Genomic DNA, 19,077 nt, shown 5'->3' with positions numbered 1-19,077 from the left:
TATCATTAGTGACTGCAGCTACTGGGGCACCGATCAATAAAGCTGCAGAGGTTCAACCGGTTGATCTTTCTACGGAGCCGGGTGTTTATTTCCTTGCAAACTGAAAACCAAGATTCTGCCAGCAGCAACGGCTCCCCACGGTGTCAGCCTTCCCTATCCCTTCCACAGCCCTACGGAGACCCTAGGTGGCCACCCCAGTGGGACTCAGCACCCACAGCAGGGCCTGCACTGCCGATTCCGTGCCCCCTCAGCCGCTGGGCCCACAGGCCGCTGCCACAGACTCATCCAGCAGGGCGGGTCCCGGGCACCTTGGCCACCTTTTCTTGGACCGCACCAGCAGCAGAACCTGCATGCCAGGTGAGGCTGCCCAGGTGGACAAATTCAAGGGAGTTTCCTCCAGGTTCAGACAAGTGCCGGTAAGGCCATTATGGAGGTTCAAGTGGGCTGGCTCACCTTTCCTCACCAGGTCTAGTTGGCCCCCGAGAATATTAGTCAGGGGTTTATCTGATCCCCGAAACTATAAAAGAGGAAGCAGTTTTATCTCATCAAAGGTAAAGGAATGTTTACAGGAAGATGAGGAGGTAACTAGGGGAACTGCTGTCTTTTGAAATGCCTCATCCTTTTCCAAGCAAAACACTGTTGCAATGTTTGCTAGGCTCCTTCAGATGAAACATCAAGTGCAGGAATGAATAACAGCAAAGGAACAAAAGACCTCACTGTCCCTGTGTTTTTGACACAGAAAGGGAGACTCAAGTGTGCTTTACACCCAAAACAGTCACTGCGGCATCACGCTTCAGGAATAAGGAAGCATCCCCTGCTGCACACGGACGCTGGCCAAGGGGACCTCCCAGCGCCCAACGAAGTGGCACGGACTCGGGTGCCAATCAGTCCCGCCACAGCCAAGCGGAAAGGGACATTTCATCAGCACGTAGCGTGAAGTCAACAACACGCCTGGCCTTTATCCTCAACGCCAGCAAATTCCAAGCACCTGCAACTGAATTTGCCCCCTCCCGCCCCAGCACATGCCTGCTGCCAGAAATGGAGACGGCCACCTGCGAAAGGTGCCGTCCCTTGGATTCCCGCCTCTCCCCAGCTCCGGTTGTGCTTCTCAGGGAAAACGACTCGGATGCACGCTGTCCTGACGTTGCTGTGGAGACCCCCTCCTGCTCACACAATCCTACCTGGTAACATCGATCTACCCCTGTTGACAACAAGCCACTGGGTGGTTATCGGAGGCGGGGGGTTTCACTGCTGGCCCCACGATAGCGCAATGTCTCTTATATCCTCAGTGTACTTGCTGGGCAGTGACCAAGCCCCGTTTCCCATCGTTAGGCGGCCTCTGAAGCCCATCCCAGCTTCAGAAGCCGTTTCAGCAACGCGAGCAGGAGGGTGCCAGAGCGTGGGTGACTGCCCCACGGCTAAGGAGGGCTACTGGCTGGTTTGGCTGCTGCGCCTCATTCTGCAGGCTTCCCAGAGGCCTCTGCCAGGAATGGGATGCAGGTGGAACCGGGAAGATGGCCGGGGGGCGGCTCGCCCTGTCTCCTTCTGGGAAAGAGGCACTCGCCGTGCTGCTCCGGAACCGAACGTTGCTGGCAGGAGGTTGCGCCTTTATTCACTCGCGCAAACGTGTGTGCGCCATGCGTTGGCCTGGCATGGATCCCAGAGGGCTTGCAGTCCAGGTTGAAAACTATTTAAAAACCTGTGCAAAGCTATTGAGGGCCTTGAAACGTCATGCACAGGGGAGAAGAGCACGGGGGAGCTTAACTGTCAGCGTGCCTGAGCCCAGCCAGCCATCACGGCCCAGCACTTAAATCACTCCACCGGCAAAGCAGGACCAGCTCCGCCGCCCAGTGCGAGGGAGAGCCGCCATCTGCCTGCCTTCCCACGCCATCTGCACTCTGGCCAACACTCTGGCCAACCCTCACCGACCAAGCCAGATGGCCTCCCCAGGGCTTCACTTGGATGCGATGCAGCTCCCGGCCTCTGCATCTCACTGCCCTTCAGTGAGGATGGGACCTTGGCTGGAGGAGCAGCTCTATCTGCTGGGAATCCCACACAAGCAACCCAGAAATCCACTGGATTCCCCTGGGAGCCCTGGCGTGCACCATCCAAACGGTCCCCCAGCCCTGGAGCAGGGAAGCAGTGCCCAGGTCCACACCTCGCCAGGAGATGCCCTGACCGCTGCCCGGCCTTTCGCCCCCTGATCTGACGGCCTGGAGCAGCGCGCAACTCAGAGCTGTGGCCCCAAGCCCCCCACCCCAGGGGCAGTCAGAGGCGCCAGCGGTGCTGGCCCGCTTCCCACCCGAGAAGCGTGTGGCTGGAGGACGTGCAAGCGCTGCCAGAGGCAGAATTGCACAAGGCACGATGCCACAGCGGCTTCACCACCGCCGCCACCCCAGACGAGGGGAGTGGATTGCACAAGGGGTGCCCAAGCCACCCTTTCCGCACACGGGCATTCCCCACTCCCCGGAGAAGCGGAGCGGTGGGTGGGGAGAGGCCTGTTGCGCAAGCTGACTCTTGGTGCGCAAACTGCTTGAGAAATACACTTCCCAAGAAAAAAGAAAAGAAAAGAAAAGAAAAGAAATCAGATCAGATCAGATCAGATCAGATCAGATCCCAGGGAGGTCTACTCCCATCCTAGACAAGTGCAAAATATCGAGAGCTGGCAGGCCAGGAAGGAGGCACCGAGAACCACGGCCCACTCTCACACAACGGGGACAGTGGACTAAGTGCCGAGAGCCTTCTGTTCTCCTCCCCAGCCAACCCCCCCGACTAACTTCTTGAAATTTTGTACTGTGCCAGCTGCAAGAGCACCTCTTCGGAGCGCGAACGAGAGGCAGTGGACTCAGCTGCCAGGCAGAGTCTGGGGCCGGATTCCCAGGCAGCCTGCAACTCGCCAGAGCAGAGACGGGGAGCCCCTCGAGACCCAAGCGAAGGAGCTTGAAGGGCGGGCCTGGCCTGGCGCTTGGCCATCCAAGCTGGTGGGGAGCTGGGAATGAGAACAGTTTGGGGAGAAGTTCCCTGGCAATTTTCACTAGAATCCTGGGGTCCGACCAGTGGAGACAGGCAGCAAATGGCAGTTCAGCCGAAGCAGACATGACTGTTTGCACCCCAAAACGCCAGGGGGCCACCAGCTGCCCACGCCAAGTAAGCCCACATGGCGAGGTGGCCCATGTAAATGAGGGAACCCCACAAAATGGCGACCAATGAACATCAAGGTGGACGGACAAGAGCCGCATCCAACGCCCAACGCGCCAGAGGGCATCTGCCAGCGCTCTTCTCTTCCTCGCTGGGAAGAGGCCGGGGAGACACAGAGAGCTTCAGCTACTGGGCACTGGCAACGCTTCTGCATTTATTTATCCAAGGAACAGAACAAGAAACACGATGCTCCGATTGGGCTGGGCAATCAAGGGCGAATCCTCACACGATTGCACTGCAAGCCATGTCATCTTCTCCACTGTTCAGGGCTGGTCCCCATCATTTGCTGTCTGGCAGCTGCGACGAACCAAGAACGCCCAAAGCAGGAGCTCCCCCAAGAGCCAGTTCCCCTGATAAAACTCGGGGTGCCATGGCTAAGCTCCGTTTCAGGGCACCCGAGGCGAGCAGCTGTGGGGTGCTCCTCTCTCACCGCCTAAGCGCAGCGGCGGGCCTACAGCTGCTGTAATTCCGCCGTCTTCACCTCAGTGCCAAGCAATCCCAGCATCCTTCCAAACATGGGCAGAAAGCACCTGGCTACTCAGTCAGGTCCCCATCCCTCACCTTCCTTCTCACATTACAGTGATAAACTTGGGGCGGGGGGGGGGCGGGGAGGTGCTGCTTGGGCAGTGCCACCCCTTGCCTCTGGCTGTAGCCAGAGTTCAATTAGCCAGGCAGACTTAAAAAGCTCTTAATCTCGCTCGCTCGCACACACACAGGTAAGGTCCTTTCAAACAGGTTTTCCCCAACCTGCAGTAGAAATGAATTCCAAGAGGGACCTCAGGACCTCCCCCCACCCGCTCCCCTCATAGTTAACAAGACCAATCCCCCCCCCACACACACACGCCTGGGTTGTCATCAAAAAGGAATGTTTCAGTTCTACGGGGGGGGGGGGGACTTGGCAGGTGCCAACGTTTGTGGAGAAGTAGAATGCAAGGACGAGGAGTAGCCAGACACAACTCGGTGGTGAGCCAAAGGCACGCTGCACCTGGAGACGCGCTGTCTAGCCACAACACAGAAAACCAGTGAGAAAGTGCACTGGTTTTTCCAGCTTTTGCTCTCAAGGGCTTCTTTGGGGCAGTTGTTCAAACTGGGAAGAACACAACTTGTGTCTCCGATCAGCTGGATCCAAGCCCAGCCTATGGCATGTCCGTGTAAAAGGAGCTGAAGCTGCAGGGGGCTGCTAGGAACGAAGCTCTTGGCCCACACCTGGGCAGGTGGACCGGGGTGCTGACTGGGCGAGACTGTTCTGCGTTTCCCCCGAAATGCAACTTCCGGCTTTGTGTGCTTGGTGGCTGAATCCTTCCAAAGAAAGTCACCGCGATCTTGCAACAGCCCCCCTGAGTCAGCCCTGCCGTGACAAAGCATACGCGCTTTGTTAGCTAACAAGCCGTACATGCTGAGCTAAGGGCGCCTTGGTGGCGACAGGGCCAAGCCAAAGACTTGGCACCTCCGCACGGCAGACTCCCTGCCCGAACATTTCACGACAGCAGCCCAGCCATGAGCAAAGCCTGCAGCGGTCCCGAGCAAGTCCTCCGAGCCCCAGGAAATCCCCCTTCAGCTTGGGAAGCCACGCTGAGCAACGATCGAGCAGGCACACCACTAATGAAGTTTACTGGTGGGTTTAAAGCCACACAGGACCAGGCCTGGGTAGTTTACCAACGTGGCCCCAAATCCGCCCTTTTCAAACCCCAAAAGTGCAGCTCCCTCCCCCGCCCCCTCTCGAGTGTTGTAGAAGCAGCAACTTCGAATTCTTTTAAATCAGACCGAGGGATCAGGCAGCCCGGCACGGAGCGGCCCTGCCAACTCCTCCTCTTCCTCCCCATTCCTCTTCCTCACGCACCGTGTCTGTTTGGACTGTGGACCTGCCATGTGATTGGCTGAACAGATGCAAGCTCTTCCGGGCGAGGAGTGGGGTTTTTTCCCTTTCAAAAGCAGCCATTAAATAAATATGCTTTAGCCATGTTTGTTGAGACCCTGGCCGGATAACCACGTTTAATGAGGCCTGGGAGAGGTGAGGTGGTCAGCCCACGATGGCGGGAAGGGCGCTGCGGGAGTCCCAAGCAGTTACTCATCTCCCTGTTTCGGAGGAGTGTTTGCATCTGATAAACGAGGCAGAGGCAGAGGCAGAGGCCGGGCGTGCACGCGGGTGCGGGGGCAGACTCCCTTCCGAGCCTGCTGAAGCCTTGCAGCTTTCGTCGTCGAGCAGGTTGCTCTGAATCACCCGCACCATCTACGCACATGCCCAAGAATGCCCCCAAGGCAGCTGTTTCAGGTGCACCTTGAACTTCCGCAGGTAAAAAATAAAACCCTGAGCGGCTGCCCTGACAGTGACCCAGGCCCTGCCTAGCGGCCCAGGCCTCAGGTGGTGCTCGCTGCCCCTCGGCCTGAGGCCGGGCAGCAGCTGCTCCGGACAAAAGCATTGTAATTGCAGGCCTCCATCGGCAGGACGGTGACCCGGAGAGGCAGGCCGGTGGCCGGCAGGGAGTGCTCGGCGTCCTGCCAAGCACCCATTTCCTTGAAGAGCGTTCCCAAGAAGGGGCCCCCTCCTGCCTTTGTGGGGCGCTGGACCAGTTGCCGCTGCCCAAACTGCTCGGCCAACGAGACCTCAGCAAGGCCAGGTGTCCGGAGGGCGTTCCAGGAAGGCTTCGGGGCGGAATCGGGGCAGTGTTTGATCCGCAGAGTGACAGCCAGGAGACAGAAGGCCCCAGATGCCAAGTTCCTGCAGCAGCTTCGCGGACAAGGTGCCCTCGGTGAGAAGTATCACCTGAAGTGAGGCAGGCAGACGAGCAGTGCCCTCTCCCCTGCTCACAAGACGGCGGCGAGATGACCTGCCCCGCTCCGACCGATTCCGCACGGGCATCCTGCACCCCCGTCAGCGAGGGGCACGGGCTGGCGCCCGCCTCAGAAGAGCTCCTCTGCGTTTCTGGCCCGAGTGTCCCGGAGCGCCTGGAGCCGGTGCAGAACCTCATGCAACTGCCGCTCGCCGTGCTGGCGGGTGTCTCGGCTGCGGACATTCACAGTGCGGCGGGACATTTCCTTCTTGCCAACCACTAGGGCAGAAATGAGAGAGGTGGGCGGGTGTGGCCTTTGACCAGGCAGACAGCGAGCGTCCACAGAGGATCTGTGCACACGCTCGGCTTCAAAAAAACGAAACAACACCCCCCTGCCACACACACACACAGTTTCAAGGCTACATGGAAACCCACAAGGGCTAGAGACTTGATTCTGGGCTCACTTGCAAAAATCCCCACCTGGTTCATGGTGCCCTGTTCCTTTAATCTGGGTCAGATACCGCCGTGCTACAAGGGCCAGCGAGCTGGCTTGGGAATGACCTTGCGCAGTGGCGGAGAAGGGATTCTGCAGGCAGGAGGTCCGGCCGCCAGCCCTTGCACCCCCAGGCAGCGCTAGGAAAGGCCCTCCTTCCCGAATACCTGGAGAGCTGCTGCCGGCCAGAGTCAAGGACACATGCAAAGCTGGGAGCATCCCTGGCCCGACTCTGCGGGCAGCAGCTTAACTCTCTGCCTAACCTCCTGCTGAAAGATGCCGCTTACCAAACTGGAAGTTGTACTGTGCCAGCTGGGCGTGCCAGATTTTGCGATTGAGGGTTGACCCCACGTTGGTGTCCACATCCGCCATGAATCCTGCCTGGGAGAAGCACTGCTGGACCTGAAACAGAACAGGTGGCGTGCAGGGCCTGTTGCGAATGACCACAAACGGCTTGGGGCAGGAAAGAATTTCCCACTTTACGTCACTTAAAAAAAAAAAGGTAAGATTCTATATGCACATAACATGCTGCACCAAGGAAATCAAGGTTTCTCGCTACAATAAGCGGCATGTTTCAGGTTGCCCAAATCAGCAGAATTTCCTCACTTTGCATTCATCTGCTGGGCGTTTTTCTGGGGAAAAAACCCCCAACACTTCGGTGTCATTGATTCCTTTGCACTGGGACTGCAGAGGGAAGGGGGGCAAAACAGGGGCATCTAAGCCCTTTCCCACAACCACAGTGGGAACTCACCAAAGATTTGGCACAACACCCTTTCCAGCCATGAGGACTAGAATCTCTTTACAATGAGCTGAAATTTTCAGGAAGCAGAACCGTGTGCCTCGGACTGGGCAAAGCGCCCGTGCACCTGCTCACCTCGTGGGCGTAGCTTTCTGCTTCTGGGCCAACGGGGATCACCATGATCTGGAACGGGGACAACCAGAAGGGCCTGCATAGGAGGCAGAGCGCACCGTCAATATGGCACTGCTCCTGCAGTCCCATTCCTTGGAAAAAGACTCGTGTGGCCTGCCCTGGGGGGCAGAGCCCCCACTCAGCCCACAGAGGACCCCCCCCCCCCAGCTGCACCTTCAAGGAGGGCTGGAATAACTCCACGGCTGCCCAGCAGTGCCCAGGTTCAGAGCACGTGGACTCTTGTTGCAAAGTCAATCACAGAATAGCAGAGTTGGGAGGGGCCAAGAAGGCCATCAAGTCCACCCCCTGCTGTTGCAGGACACCAAGTCACACCATCCCCCTCAGAGGGCTGCCCAGTTTCGTTCTGAATGCCTCCAGTGTGGGAGCGCCCCCCACCTCTCCAGGCAGCTGGTCCCACTGTTGCATTGCTCTGACCGTGAGGAAGCTTTTCCTGATGTCCAGCCTGAACCTGGGCTGCTGCAACTTGACTTGATTATTCCGTGTCCTGCACGCCAGTATCAGTGAGGAGAGATCTCGACCCTCCTGTTCGTGACAGCCTTTGAGGTACTTATAGAGGGATACCATGTCCCCCCTCAGTCTTCTCTTCTCGAGGCTGAACATGGGTTGCCCTGTGGCTTGAATGCAGCGGTGCTAACGAACCACGGCTTGTTCACCGTGAACAACCCACAAGGAGAATCCATGCCTCACTGTCGGGCTGTGACTGAGGGGTGTTACCTTGGCTGGGGCCCGACAACACGGTGGCGTGTGCCCCAGAGACAACGCACGGCCAACCCGAGAGGGACTACAGTGCCCCTGCACCCAGCCCAAGTCCCCAGTGCCAGGCTAGACAGGGCAAGCGTCCGGCGCTGGGCAGGGCAGCTTCCAGCCCCTGTGCTCAGAAAGGCTCACATCCCCCAAGCCCAATTTTGCCCCGTTTCCTGGAACTGCCCCAGGCCTCTCCTTCCCCTTGCAAGGACCTGGGCAGCGTGGTCCGCGCACGGGGGCAGTGCAAGCTCAGCACTTGGGGGCTGGGGGGCACACTTTTAAATATGGGGAAAAGTTAAAAGAAGTACGACTCGCTTTATTTGGAAAATATTCCCTGAGTTACAACACTGCAAAGGGTGTATGAATCATCCACCAGCCACTCATAAAAACAAGTTAATGTAATTGTTATTGTTACAATTAACTGCCTGCGAAAGAAAAAAAATGAACTGAGTCACAGTTCAAACTGTCTCAAAGTTAGGCAAGCTCTCTGCGAAAATGGGAACAATGCTGCGGCTTTGATCGTAGGCTGCCGGAGTCAGGTTTCAATTGCAAACACGCTTGAAAGATGAAATTAAAAAAGGAAATAAAGTTAAAGCCATGGCAAGCATTGAAAAGAAGGGAGGCATAACCTCATGGCTGTCGGGACAGAAAAAAGCCCGAAGAAACGTGGGGTTTTGCTTCGAGTCGGTTCGTAAATAGAGCGGCGCTGGGTCTCCTGGTCACGTGGCAGGTCATGGACTGGCAGGCCCACCGCGCGGGCACCCCAGAGGACATCTGCCCTGGGCTCCCGCCGCCCTTCCCGTTCCAAGATTCCTCAGCCGCCAAGCTCACCAACCTGGGCGCCCCCCAGGAGCGAGACCCCACCCTGGACAAGCCCGTCCTTTGCCTCGGGGTGCTGGGGCCACATCCAGGCCGCCTGGGGGGGCCGCGGTGCCTCCTCCCCTCCACGACGGGCGATCGCCCCGTGGCCTCCTGGCTCCTCCCGCTCTTCAGGGCCACGGCGCCTCCCGCGAGGCCTTGTCACACGGGCACCCAAACCCTCAACAGCAGGGGGCTTTTGCAACCTCCCCACCCCGCGGGGCCAGGCCGCCCACCCGCTCCAGCTCCCTGCCCCTGTGGGCAACCAGGCGCCTGCAAGCAGGACGGGGAGCAACCGTCCCCCCCCCCCCCCCGGTACAGGAGGCAGCGTATAACCGGCAGGACCGGTCACGGAGAGTATCAGCTCTCCTCACTCCTCTGCCCGAGCCACTCGATTGCGTCCGCCCCCCCCCCAAAGGCACTCACCACCTCCCGCCGTAGTTCTCCGCCAGCACGGCCAGCATCCTCTCGACAGAGCCAAGCACCGCGCGGTGGATCATCACCGGCCGCTCTGGTGCGCCTCCACCTTTGCTGCAAGGGAGACACGCAGAAGATTTGCTGCTGCTCAGAGCAGACGGGCCCCCGTGGCCTGATCTGCCTTCACGTTCCTGGGCTGGGTTTTTACATGGAACATAAAGATACTGTGAAAGCCCCAAGGAAGTGGGAGTCCCAAGCATAATTATCCTGCTTGCAGTGTGGCGGCCGCTGAAGATGGAACCTGTCAGCGTTTCTGCACTTTTGTGGATTTGCAGTTGGATTTGCATTTTTTCTGTTTTTAATTCTATCTTTTTAAAACGGGGTGCTGGGTGTCTTTCAGGCTGAGGGCCAGACTCGGGCCAGGCGGAACTCCTGGAGGCTGCTTTCGGGTGGTGGGCAAAGCCCAAGGCAGGGGGCAGCCCAGACCCCGAGGCAGTGCCCGTGTGTTCTGGCACAAGAGGCTGACTGGTTTGGTAGAACTGACAGCTCTGAGCCTGAGCAGGAGGGGGAGCCAGGCAGGGCTGAGACCTCGAACTCTGATAACGGCATGGTTGTCCTAACAGACAGGGTTAACCCCAATTACTCAGCACCCGTCTGAGCCTGGGATTACCCGAGTAAAATGAGATTACTTCGAGGGCAGCGACGGGGTCCGGTCCACCCCCGTGGGAATAAAGAGCAACAACATTCTGAGGGAGGCGATGTGGAGCTGGGGAGCCTCCAGCCTCCTGAGGGGATGGACCCAAAAGTCCATCGTCACAGCTGCCGGGTGGCCCAGCTGGGGTCTCCGAGTGAAGAACGCAGGCCTGCCCGGTTCCACAGCGCCCCCGCTTCCTGCGACAGGCCCAGAAGGGTTCATAAGCAAAGTTTTGGGTAAAGGGGGGCAGAGAAGGTTCAACATTTTGCTTTGTGTATGGTCAGAGAGTTCTGTGCAGAATAAAGACATCACGAGAAGGGCTGGAGAGTCTGTCTCGCTGGGGAGGGAACACCTGGCTCACGGCGACCGATCCTTCAGGTTCCAGGCACTCTCTGCAACTCACTAAACTTCCGCAGAGGTGTCTCAGGACAGGGAGACCTGCACAGAAGCCGAGAAACTGGCAGCAGCTGGCTGGGGAAAGGAGCACAGTCCCAGGGGGGCCCTGCGGGGCTGCAGCCGGCTGCCTGGTGCACTGGCCTGAGCCACAATCCATCCGCTTGACCCTGCCCACTCAGCACAGCTGCAGGAAGCGGTGAATCCTCAGAACCCGCCCGACTTTCCAGTCGGACTGGAGGGATAGTGCCAAGACATCTTTCCCAAACAGGGAAAGGGGAGCTTTAAAAAAGAGGGCACCCTGAGGAAGGGGGGCGCTGAACCTCACAGAAAGCTGGCTGCCTGTCCCAACAGGGGGCTGGACTCTGAGGCCTCCTCCCGGCTCAGAACCACACGCTGGAGGCATGGAGAAGCCAGGTGAGCCCTGCGTCAGCTTGTTTTCCTGCACGTCCCTCAAGAGTTCCTCTTTCCCAGTGCTGCGGTAAGATGGAACCGTTACGCAAGTCCAGGCGGAAGCAAGCAGGCTGGCTGGCCAGGGATGGGCAGAGAAAAGGGGAACCATCAGCCGGAGCTGCTGAGGGGACCGCCATGCAGCTCTGTGGGGGCTTCCTCCCCTGAGCTGCTCTCCCGGCACTCGGCATGGCAGGCAGGCAGGATGCTGCACAGCTGAGGAAAGCAACACTGTCCCACGGGCTTCTCACAGTGCGTCCCAGTCACAACACGGCCAGGCCGCTGAGGACGGGGCGGCGTGCTCCGAGAGACACGAGGGTGCCGCACGGACAGCGGTTCCATTATAAGACTGCCCAATGGCCTTGCTGGTGGGGAATGATTGGATTTGTAGTCAATACATCAGCGGCGGGGGGGGCAAGTTGGAGCAGGTTAACAGTAGAATGCGAAGCGGATTTGAGGCTAGTGCTGCACGGCAAGGTTTCGGGGTTCGATCCCTGGCACCGACACGTGGAAACCGTCCGCTTGGCACTGAGGGCGCTCCCTGACCCCCCCCCCCACCCCGTGGCTGGGGAACAGCGCTCACCTTGTGAAGGAGAGGTCGAACCGGATGGGCATCTGGAAATCCAGCTGAATGGTGGCGCACTGGTGCTGCCGCCCCAGCGCATCCTTGATCTGGATGTCGATCTGGTGGGCGGAAAGGAACAGGGCACTTCAGAAACGGTCACGTGCTGCCTCGGACCCCTTGGCTCAAGATCCTGTCCAGGGCTGACCTCGAACTAGCCTGAGACTTGCGCAGGAACCTCTCGTGGGTAGAACTTTCCACTCATCATGCAGAACGGATCCTGCAGGGGCGTGTGTAACAGGGCAGCAATGCCGCAGCCTTTAATTAACAGCCCGGGAAAATTCCATTCCCCCATTTGACGGGGAGCCGCAAGGCAGCCCGGGGCACACGGCCCATCTGGCATGACGGCCAGTGGCTCAGGGACACCCCCGAAAAGCAGAGGCCCTGTCCTGCTCCCTTGATCCGGACAACCTTCAGGAAAAGATAAACAAAAGCCATGCAGCTGATGGAGGTGCAGAGTCCAAAACCCGAGAGAGAGGAAAGGAGAGGAGAGAAGGGAAGGGACCCACAAGCAGGTGGAAGCTCAGCCTGAGCCGGAAACCAAACTGTCCCGACCTCCATCTGCCTGGAGTGAAGAGGCTGCCCCGGCAGCCTCAGGCCAGCCCCAGCATCCAGTGCAGAAGAGAGGGGAAAGCATCCACGGAACCGGGCTGTTATGGCTTGCAGCCCAGAGAAAACCCGTGCTTAGTTCTGCTGACGTGAACAGAGTGGCACTGATGCAGCCCTGAGCTGGCGGTTTGGGACGATTCAATCCCGCTTTTCCAGAAAACTGTTCCTGCTGCCACTATGGCGACCGTGTGACCAGCCCAAGATTCCGAGCTGGCAAGGCACCCACTGACCTTCGGCCCGTAAAAGGCTCCATCACCAGGGCTGAGTTCCCACGGCAGACCAGAGTCTTGGAGGCTCTTCTCCAGCAGCTGGAAGACAGAAGGGAAAGACGCTCACCTGCCAATGGCATCCACTTGCCTCAGTCCGGCAGCCACGGTCTGACCCGCCCCACTGGCATCCCCAGGATGGGGCAGACAGTCCAGGCTTGGCATGACCCTCTGGGGAGATGTAAGAATCGCCTGAGCATAAGCGGGGGAAATGCGTCAAGGGAGAGGAGCCACGTAGGAAGGAAATTCCAGGAAGGGGGTGCAGCTACCAAGAAGGCCCTGCTGCAGGCCAGCACCCAAGGCACCTCCAAGAGAGACGGAGTCGAGCTGCCCCCCAGCCGCTGAAGACGTAAAAAGAAATACCCAGCACCTTCCATTAGGACCAGAAGCTGGCTGGTGGCCTGGGTAATTCGGCAGGTGCAGGCGCACTCGGGCCTCCTTTGGGGGCAGCTGCAGGAAACGTGGCTTGCAGGAGGCATGGCCAGGCCATGGGTGAGCAGAGGATGGCGAGGGGCCCCCCCGAAGCCACAGCGATGTAAAATTGGGAGTGTGGCCTCCACCTGGAACGCTGACCTGCCAGTTTACCTGGACAAGGTTCCCGAGTCACCCAGCTTCGCTCCAGGCTCTTCCCTTTCTGGTGACCACAGTGCCGGGTTTCAGGTGGGGGAAACAGATCGGGCAAGAAGCGGAGCAGAAAACAAGGCTGGGGGGCGGATATGCGTCTACCTGCTCAGCCTGATCCCAAAGGTGGAGCTCCCCAAGAAAGTTTTCCGGCCGCGTGGAGAGGGAGAAGTGGAACGTGAATCCAAAAACGGAGTAAACGGCTTGCACGAAGTCCAGGCAGCTGCTGATCTCGCTTTCCAGCTGAGTTGGGACGGAGGCAGAGAAAGAAGAGCGCCAAGTCCCCCGTGAACGCGCATCCCTTTGCTATGCTCGCGCCGGTGCACTCGGCTCCACCGTGCCGGCATTCCACCCGGGCATCACGCCTCTCACCTGATCCATGGAGCAGAAAATGTGGGCGTCGTCCTGCTGGAAGCGCCGGACCCGCGTCAGCCCTGTGAGGGTTCCTGAGGGCTCGTTGCGGTGCAGGACCCCGAAGTCAGCCAGGCGGAGCGGCAGCTCCCTCCAGGACCGGGGGCGGTGCCCAAACATGAGGCTGCGGGAAGCAAAGAGACGGCACTGCACCATCGCAGTCACAGCTGTGCTCACCAGGGCTGCCCTGGGGAGGACAGGAAAACTGGGTCTGGAAAACCTGGAGGAGCGCCTCCTTCCCTGAGTGCCCTCCCACCCCCTGAGATCTGAGGCGGGGGCCCTGCTCCGGGAGCCCTCCTTGAAGGAGACTAAGAGGGAAGGCATCCGGAGCGGGGCCTTCTCTGCGGTGGCGCCCTGACTGTGGAACACGCTCCCCAAAGAGGTTTGCCTGGCACCGGCATTATATTCTTTTCAGTGTCAGACAAAATGTGTTTTAATTTCCCGCTATTTTAATGTTGAATTGATTTTAACTGGGGCTTTAGTATAGTAATGGTTGGACCCTATGGGGCTTGTTTTATTCTACTTATTTATTGTAAGCTGCCCCGAGATGTTTGTAGGGGAGGGGACAGAAAAGCTTTTGATAAACAAACAAACGAATAAATAAGATGCAGCTCTCATCCACTTGGGCTTTGCCTTTTCAAGGACTACATTCATAGCTGCCGTGGGTGTCAAGCGCCTCCGCTTTCACCGCTCTTTCAAAAAATGCTTGTTTCCAGCTGCTACTGCAGCCATGCTGTCCCCGAAAGCCCTTCTCAGGGCCAGCGGGGCACCGGCATGACGGAAACACTCCTCGGCCGGACCGCTCGGGGCCTCTGCAGGACCTCTCGGCCCCCTCCGTCCACCAAGGATTCCTCCAGCGCCACTTACAGCCGTCTAAGCCAGCAGCCGCCTCCCCCCAGGGGAAACCCGGACCTCATGGCTTGGCTGCCCGGGCCTCCCGTGCCCTCGATGACTCACCAGTGGCCGGGGCAGTTCATGGGTTTGAGGGCGAAGGCCTCGTTCTCCACCTGGAAGGTGAACATGTTCTCTCCGTAGTGCTGCCAGTGGCCAGACACCTCCCACAGCCTGGCGTTGAAAATGTTCGGTGTGATCACCTCGGAAAAGCCGCGCTTTCGGTATTCGCTCTGCACAGGTGGGAAGGGCGAGAATGAGGAAGGGCCATGCCAGGTGGCCTAAGAACATTCACTGCGGTGGGAGCGAGACCGATTTTAATTAAACTCCTGGCCATTATGCCTTTCTGAGAAGAAATGTCATGCTTGGCTTGTGCCTCTTAGCTGTAGCTCGTGCGAGGCCCCTGCCTTCTGGGGGGGGGGGGGGGGGCAAGATCTTTATCCACCCCGGTTCTACCCTCCAAAATCCCGGGTGTGCTTTTCCTGCAGGCTTAACATTTCCTTTTGATGAGACAAACATTAACGTTTTCCACATCGACCAAAGAAAACCACACGAGGTCCAAATTCTACTTCAGCCTCGGTAGTTTGTAGGCTGCAGGAAAAGAGGCGTGTGAGGCGGGGGGATCAGACATAAGGAACTGGGCGAAGCCACTGATTTTACTGTCCAGCCCCCTCCCGGGTGCGCAAATCGTATTTCTGGCACGGCAGGAGGCCGCCCACATCCCAGCCGGGCTTCCTCAGGCGTCCGCTGCCGAACGGTGCGCGTGCGAGCCTCCCGGGCCCAGGGCCCAGCCCAAGCCTGGCGTCCCCTGATGGATTCAGCTCCCGTTCCCTTCGCCCTCCCGTGGCTGGTGCAAAGGAAAGGGAGGCAGAAGCACACCTTGATGAAGCCCACGAGGGTGGTGTAGACGTGGGCCCCCTTGGGGAGGAAGAAGCAGCTGCCGGGGCTCAGTTCGTGGAAGAAGAAGAGCTCTTGAGCCTGCGGGAAGCGGAGAGACCGCTGGGACGGAGCGCCCCAGGGGCCCAACCCCCCTGCCTGCCCGACTCGGCACGCCTTGGCGAGCACCTGCCGTGCGTTCGCTCATGTAGCAACTCACTATTTATGCCTTCGTATATTACCTATAGTAATATAGGTAGAGAGGCAGGGTGGCCTAGTGGTGAAGAGCAGGGGACTGGGACTCAGGTGACCTGGGTTCTGGTCCCCACTGGGCCATGGAGCCCACTGGGTGACTTTGGGCCGGTCACAGACTCTCAGCCCAACCCACCTCACAGGGTGGTTGTTGTGGGGAGAAGATGGAGGAGGAGAATGATGTCAGCTGCCTTGAGCCCTTTGTAGGAAAAAGGCAGGCTAGAAATCGGAAAATAAATAAATAAATAAATAAAATATATTTATTTCTCAGCCTTTTTCTTTTATGTTCGCCTCCTCCTCTCCCCCGTCTTCACAACAACCCTGCGAAGTAGACTTAGGCAGAGAGGCAGTGACTGTCCCAGTGTCCCCCAGTGAGCATCACGGCCGAGAGGGGGCCGGAGTGCCACCCTCCTGAGCCAGGCCACTCCCTTTGCATGCAGCTGGGCCCAGGTTCGATCCACGGCATCTCCAGGCAGGGCTGGGGAAAAACCACTATCTGTCCATGCAGACAATGCTGAGGTCAATGGACCAAGGGCACCTTCTAGTACGGAGAGGACTGAACTAGGCATGGCTTGGATGCAACCTAGTACTTAAAATATGGGCCAAGGTTCTAGTCCTTAAGATTCAAAAGCATTTCTGGCAAAACCTCAGAAACAGGGAAGGGAGTTCAGCTTGTTAGGGCTGGTGGTCTGTATTCTTCGCTTGGTTCTTTGGTATGTGCCAGATTTGCAGATCCAGAGGCAATGCTCGGCCACAACGCAAGGTGCAGCACAACTAATCTCCCCTGCCTGCTGCCCCTGGATGCATCCGATTAATCAAGTGCAGCACATGGTAGTCCCAGGAAAACGCCCACGGCAGCTCATGCGTTTGCCTGTGACAACCGGAACGGCTGTTGTTATTCGGCAGCAGTAAACTCCACCTCACCTTGCTGAAATTCGTCTCTTCTAAGTGACCAATAAGTCTTATGAGCATTTGGAAAGCTTCGCAGGTTCAGACCCGAGTCCACCTAAGTCTGAAGAACAAATCCCAGCCACCCCTGGGGCCAAGGGGGCCATGGAAACAGCTTCCTGCTGGGAGTGGTTTTCCCAGCAGCCCCCTCGCTAGGGGACAGGGCTCTGGGAGGGAGGGAGGGAGGGAGGGAGGGAGGGACGGACGGCCAGACGGAGAAGAGGATAAGAGGGGGTGAGCACATGAGCAAAGAGGACGGCATGGAGAAGGTACCCACCAGAGAATACACAAGGCCTCGCGCAGTGAATTCTGCATACCTGGCCGATCCGCCGATGGTCCCGCTGCATGGCCTCCTCCTGCGCACGTTCCCACTCTTCCAGCTGCCTGGGGCTGGGGAAGGAGATGCCATAGATGCGCTGCAGGGACTCCCTGGAGGGGTCTCCGTGCCAGTGGGCAGAGGAGTTCTGCCGAGGTGGGAAGGGGGCAGACATTTAGGATCTGGGCTGTGTTGTCTGGGCAAGAAAGAGGCAGACTGCGGGACCCCCAGAGACCTCTGCCAGGACGACTGGGTTTGAGAACAAATGAAAAATGCACCACCCCTTGTGGATCGAAGAGGTTCCCAGCCCCGGATCCCTGGAGGGCTGTGAGCACCTGCCCAGAGGAGACCCGCCTCTGCCTCCCACTCCCAGGTGCCCCGGGGGCTCTCAGCACCAACCTTCAGCAGCTTCAGCGCTCGGATCTCTCCTGTGTGCCTGACGTGAGGCCCACGGCAAAGGTCAACTAAGGTGCCACACCTGGAAAGGGAATTGCCCGTGGGGAAGTGGCATTAGTGTTTGTGGCAGGAGACAAGACTGCTGGATGCCTGCACGCCCCCCAGGAGCCCGCCGCCTTTGATATAACGAGGCACTAAAAAGTAGGCGTGTCACGAGTGAAGCCGGCTGGAGCCAGGGGTCAGACTAGATGGCTCAGGAGGCCCCTTCTGACTGACTCTGTGTCTATATGTCTAAGCCCATGTGGCTGCAATCACACAGCAGCAGCGTGGAACCCAGGAGCACAAAGCGTCCTGAGAATTACAGCTGCCAGTGATAAAGAGAACAAAAACGGAGCAAGCTGAACAGAGCTGGACAAGTTTCTATCCCTCATGAGCATGTACACACACACACACACACACTCCCCCCCTCTCTGCCCCCTGGCCATGCTGGCAGCATTCACTGAACTGTGTGGAAGAGGGAGAAGAGGCACCCCCAGTGCTTCAGGGATCGGCGGGAGCTCCCACAACGAAACACTCTCCTCGCGCCAGAGCTTCTGTGACAGCAGGTGAAAAGGGAAGTTGGGATAGAAAGGCATGGCTGAGCCAAGGAAGGCAAATCAAGGAGACGGCCTCACCTGTACACGATGGCAGTCGGAGAGGTGACCTTCTCATCGATAATCTGCAGTTTGAACTTGTTATGCTGGAGGGAGGGAGGGAGGGAAGCAGACATCTTTGTAACCTGGACCCTCGACTGTGAAGGCAGCTTAAGCAGACAGTCAGGAACAGTAGCTCCATCCATCCCACAGCACAACCTCAAAAATGAGATCCGCCCCTCCGCATCCTGTACCAACTTGCCGGTGGCTCTCACAAAGTGGCTGGGCATCACCGATCAGAACGGGCGATGTCACACAGCGCTCCGCCTCCGACAGAAATACACCCGTGACGCTCATGAGTGCCACCCCATAGGCAGGCCCTCAAGCCTCAGTGGGGTGAGCTGCCTGGGGATCCTGCTTTGGGAGGCAGGGAAGACCCTAACAGACAAGCCCTCACCTCCATGTCCAACGGCCATGCTGGATGGGAAAGACACAAGCCACAGGCGGGCACCCTGGGAGAAGACCAGGCCGGGCCGCCCTGGGGTGGCACCCTATGGGTTTCCTTCGTGATTTCTTTGTGCAGAGAACTGCCCACAGCAACCTGTGCCCCACACCTTCAGTGCCGTGTGCCTCCAGCAAGCCCCGCCCCGTCGTGCTGCCCTCCACCTGCCTCCGGGACCACACAAAGGGTTTACGCGAGGCTCACTCAAAGCCATTCTCTTCGGGACAATGGCACTTCTTTCAGCGACAACGAGAGAAGTCCAGGCCCGCTTAAGGCTGGCTGTCTCGCATGTGCTGCTGACGGCACGACAGGCCGAGCAGGGCCCATGCGCAGTTACGCGTGGAAGACAGAGAGAGAGGACAAGCTTGCAGGTTAGGCCAAAGGCCCATCCTCCACAGCACCCTGTCTCCCAGAGCCCTCAAGGGCATTATTATAATAAAGCATTATCTCCTCCATTTATTTCTGATGCTCCCTAATTAGGCTGCTTGGCCATTTTTTACAGCTCTAATAGCTTGTCATTTTACTAATGGGCTTGTAAGCTGCCAAGTATTCCAGGTGTGCAGACTCTAAGCACGGAGGCCTTCTTTGGCTGACCTGGCTAACAGAGCACCCTCGTGCTCCGGAAATTTCTTGAATGCTTCTTTCCAGGCATCCGAGCCCGTGGACAGCACCACATCCTGCGATGCCCAGCAGGCTAATGACAGGCCCTCTGTGCCCATTTTGGAAATGAGGTCAGCATTCCAAACAAAAAAAGCCTGAACAACCTGTTGCTAGGTATTTTAATTC

At 58.2% G+C, this 19,077-nt stretch overlaps 1 protein-coding gene across 5 annotated transcripts in view; it reads right to left on the bottom strand.

Annotated features, from left to right (window-relative positions):
* Positions 1 to 5,160: 5,160 nt before the first annotated feature.
* TARS2 (threonyl-tRNA synthetase 2, mitochondrial) overlaps positions 5,161 to 19,077 on the bottom strand; it is a 28,407-nt gene continuing 14,490 nt past the window's right edge. For 2 of the 5 annotated variants that reach the window (XM_044449226.1, XM_044449225.1), the window contains exons 6-18: positions 17,832 to 17,896; positions 17,161 to 17,239; positions 16,763 to 16,909; positions 15,249 to 15,347; positions 14,436 to 14,602; positions 13,440 to 13,602; positions 13,173 to 13,310; positions 12,411 to 12,488; positions 11,533 to 11,633; positions 9,422 to 9,526; positions 7,337 to 7,409; positions 6,750 to 6,864; positions 5,161 to 6,248 (exon numbers count right to left, since the gene is read on the bottom strand). In XM_044449226.1, coding sequence (XP_044305161.1) covers positions 6,100 to 6,248; positions 6,750 to 6,864; positions 7,337 to 7,409; positions 9,422 to 9,526; positions 11,533 to 11,633; positions 12,411 to 12,488; positions 13,173 to 13,310; positions 13,440 to 13,602; positions 14,436 to 14,602; positions 15,249 to 15,347; positions 16,763 to 16,909; positions 17,161 to 17,239; positions 17,832 to 17,896 — 1,479 coding nt within the window. In that variant the 3' untranslated portion in view covers positions 5,161 to 6,099. Of the gene's footprint in view, positions 6,249 to 6,749; positions 6,865 to 7,336; positions 7,410 to 9,421; positions 9,527 to 11,532; positions 11,983 to 12,410; positions 12,489 to 13,172; positions 13,311 to 13,439; positions 13,603 to 14,435; positions 14,603 to 15,248; positions 15,348 to 16,762; positions 16,910 to 17,160; positions 17,240 to 17,831; positions 17,897 to 19,077 lie in introns of those variants that run through there. The other 3 variants (XM_044449227.1, XR_006416557.1, XM_044449229.1) reach the window with 3 other exon arrangements.

The sequence above is a fragment of the Varanus komodoensis genome, unplaced genomic scaffold, assembly GCF_004798865.1.
Source record: "Varanus komodoensis strain SLA01 unplaced genomic scaffold, ASM479886v1 scaffold57, whole genome shotgun sequence".
In the NCBI taxonomy this organism is placed as follows: Eukaryota; Metazoa; Chordata; class Lepidosauria; order Squamata; family Varanidae; genus Varanus; species Varanus komodoensis.
The sequence above is the reverse complement of the archived record's forward strand: the minus strand, read 5'-3'. Positions and strand labels throughout refer to the sequence as shown.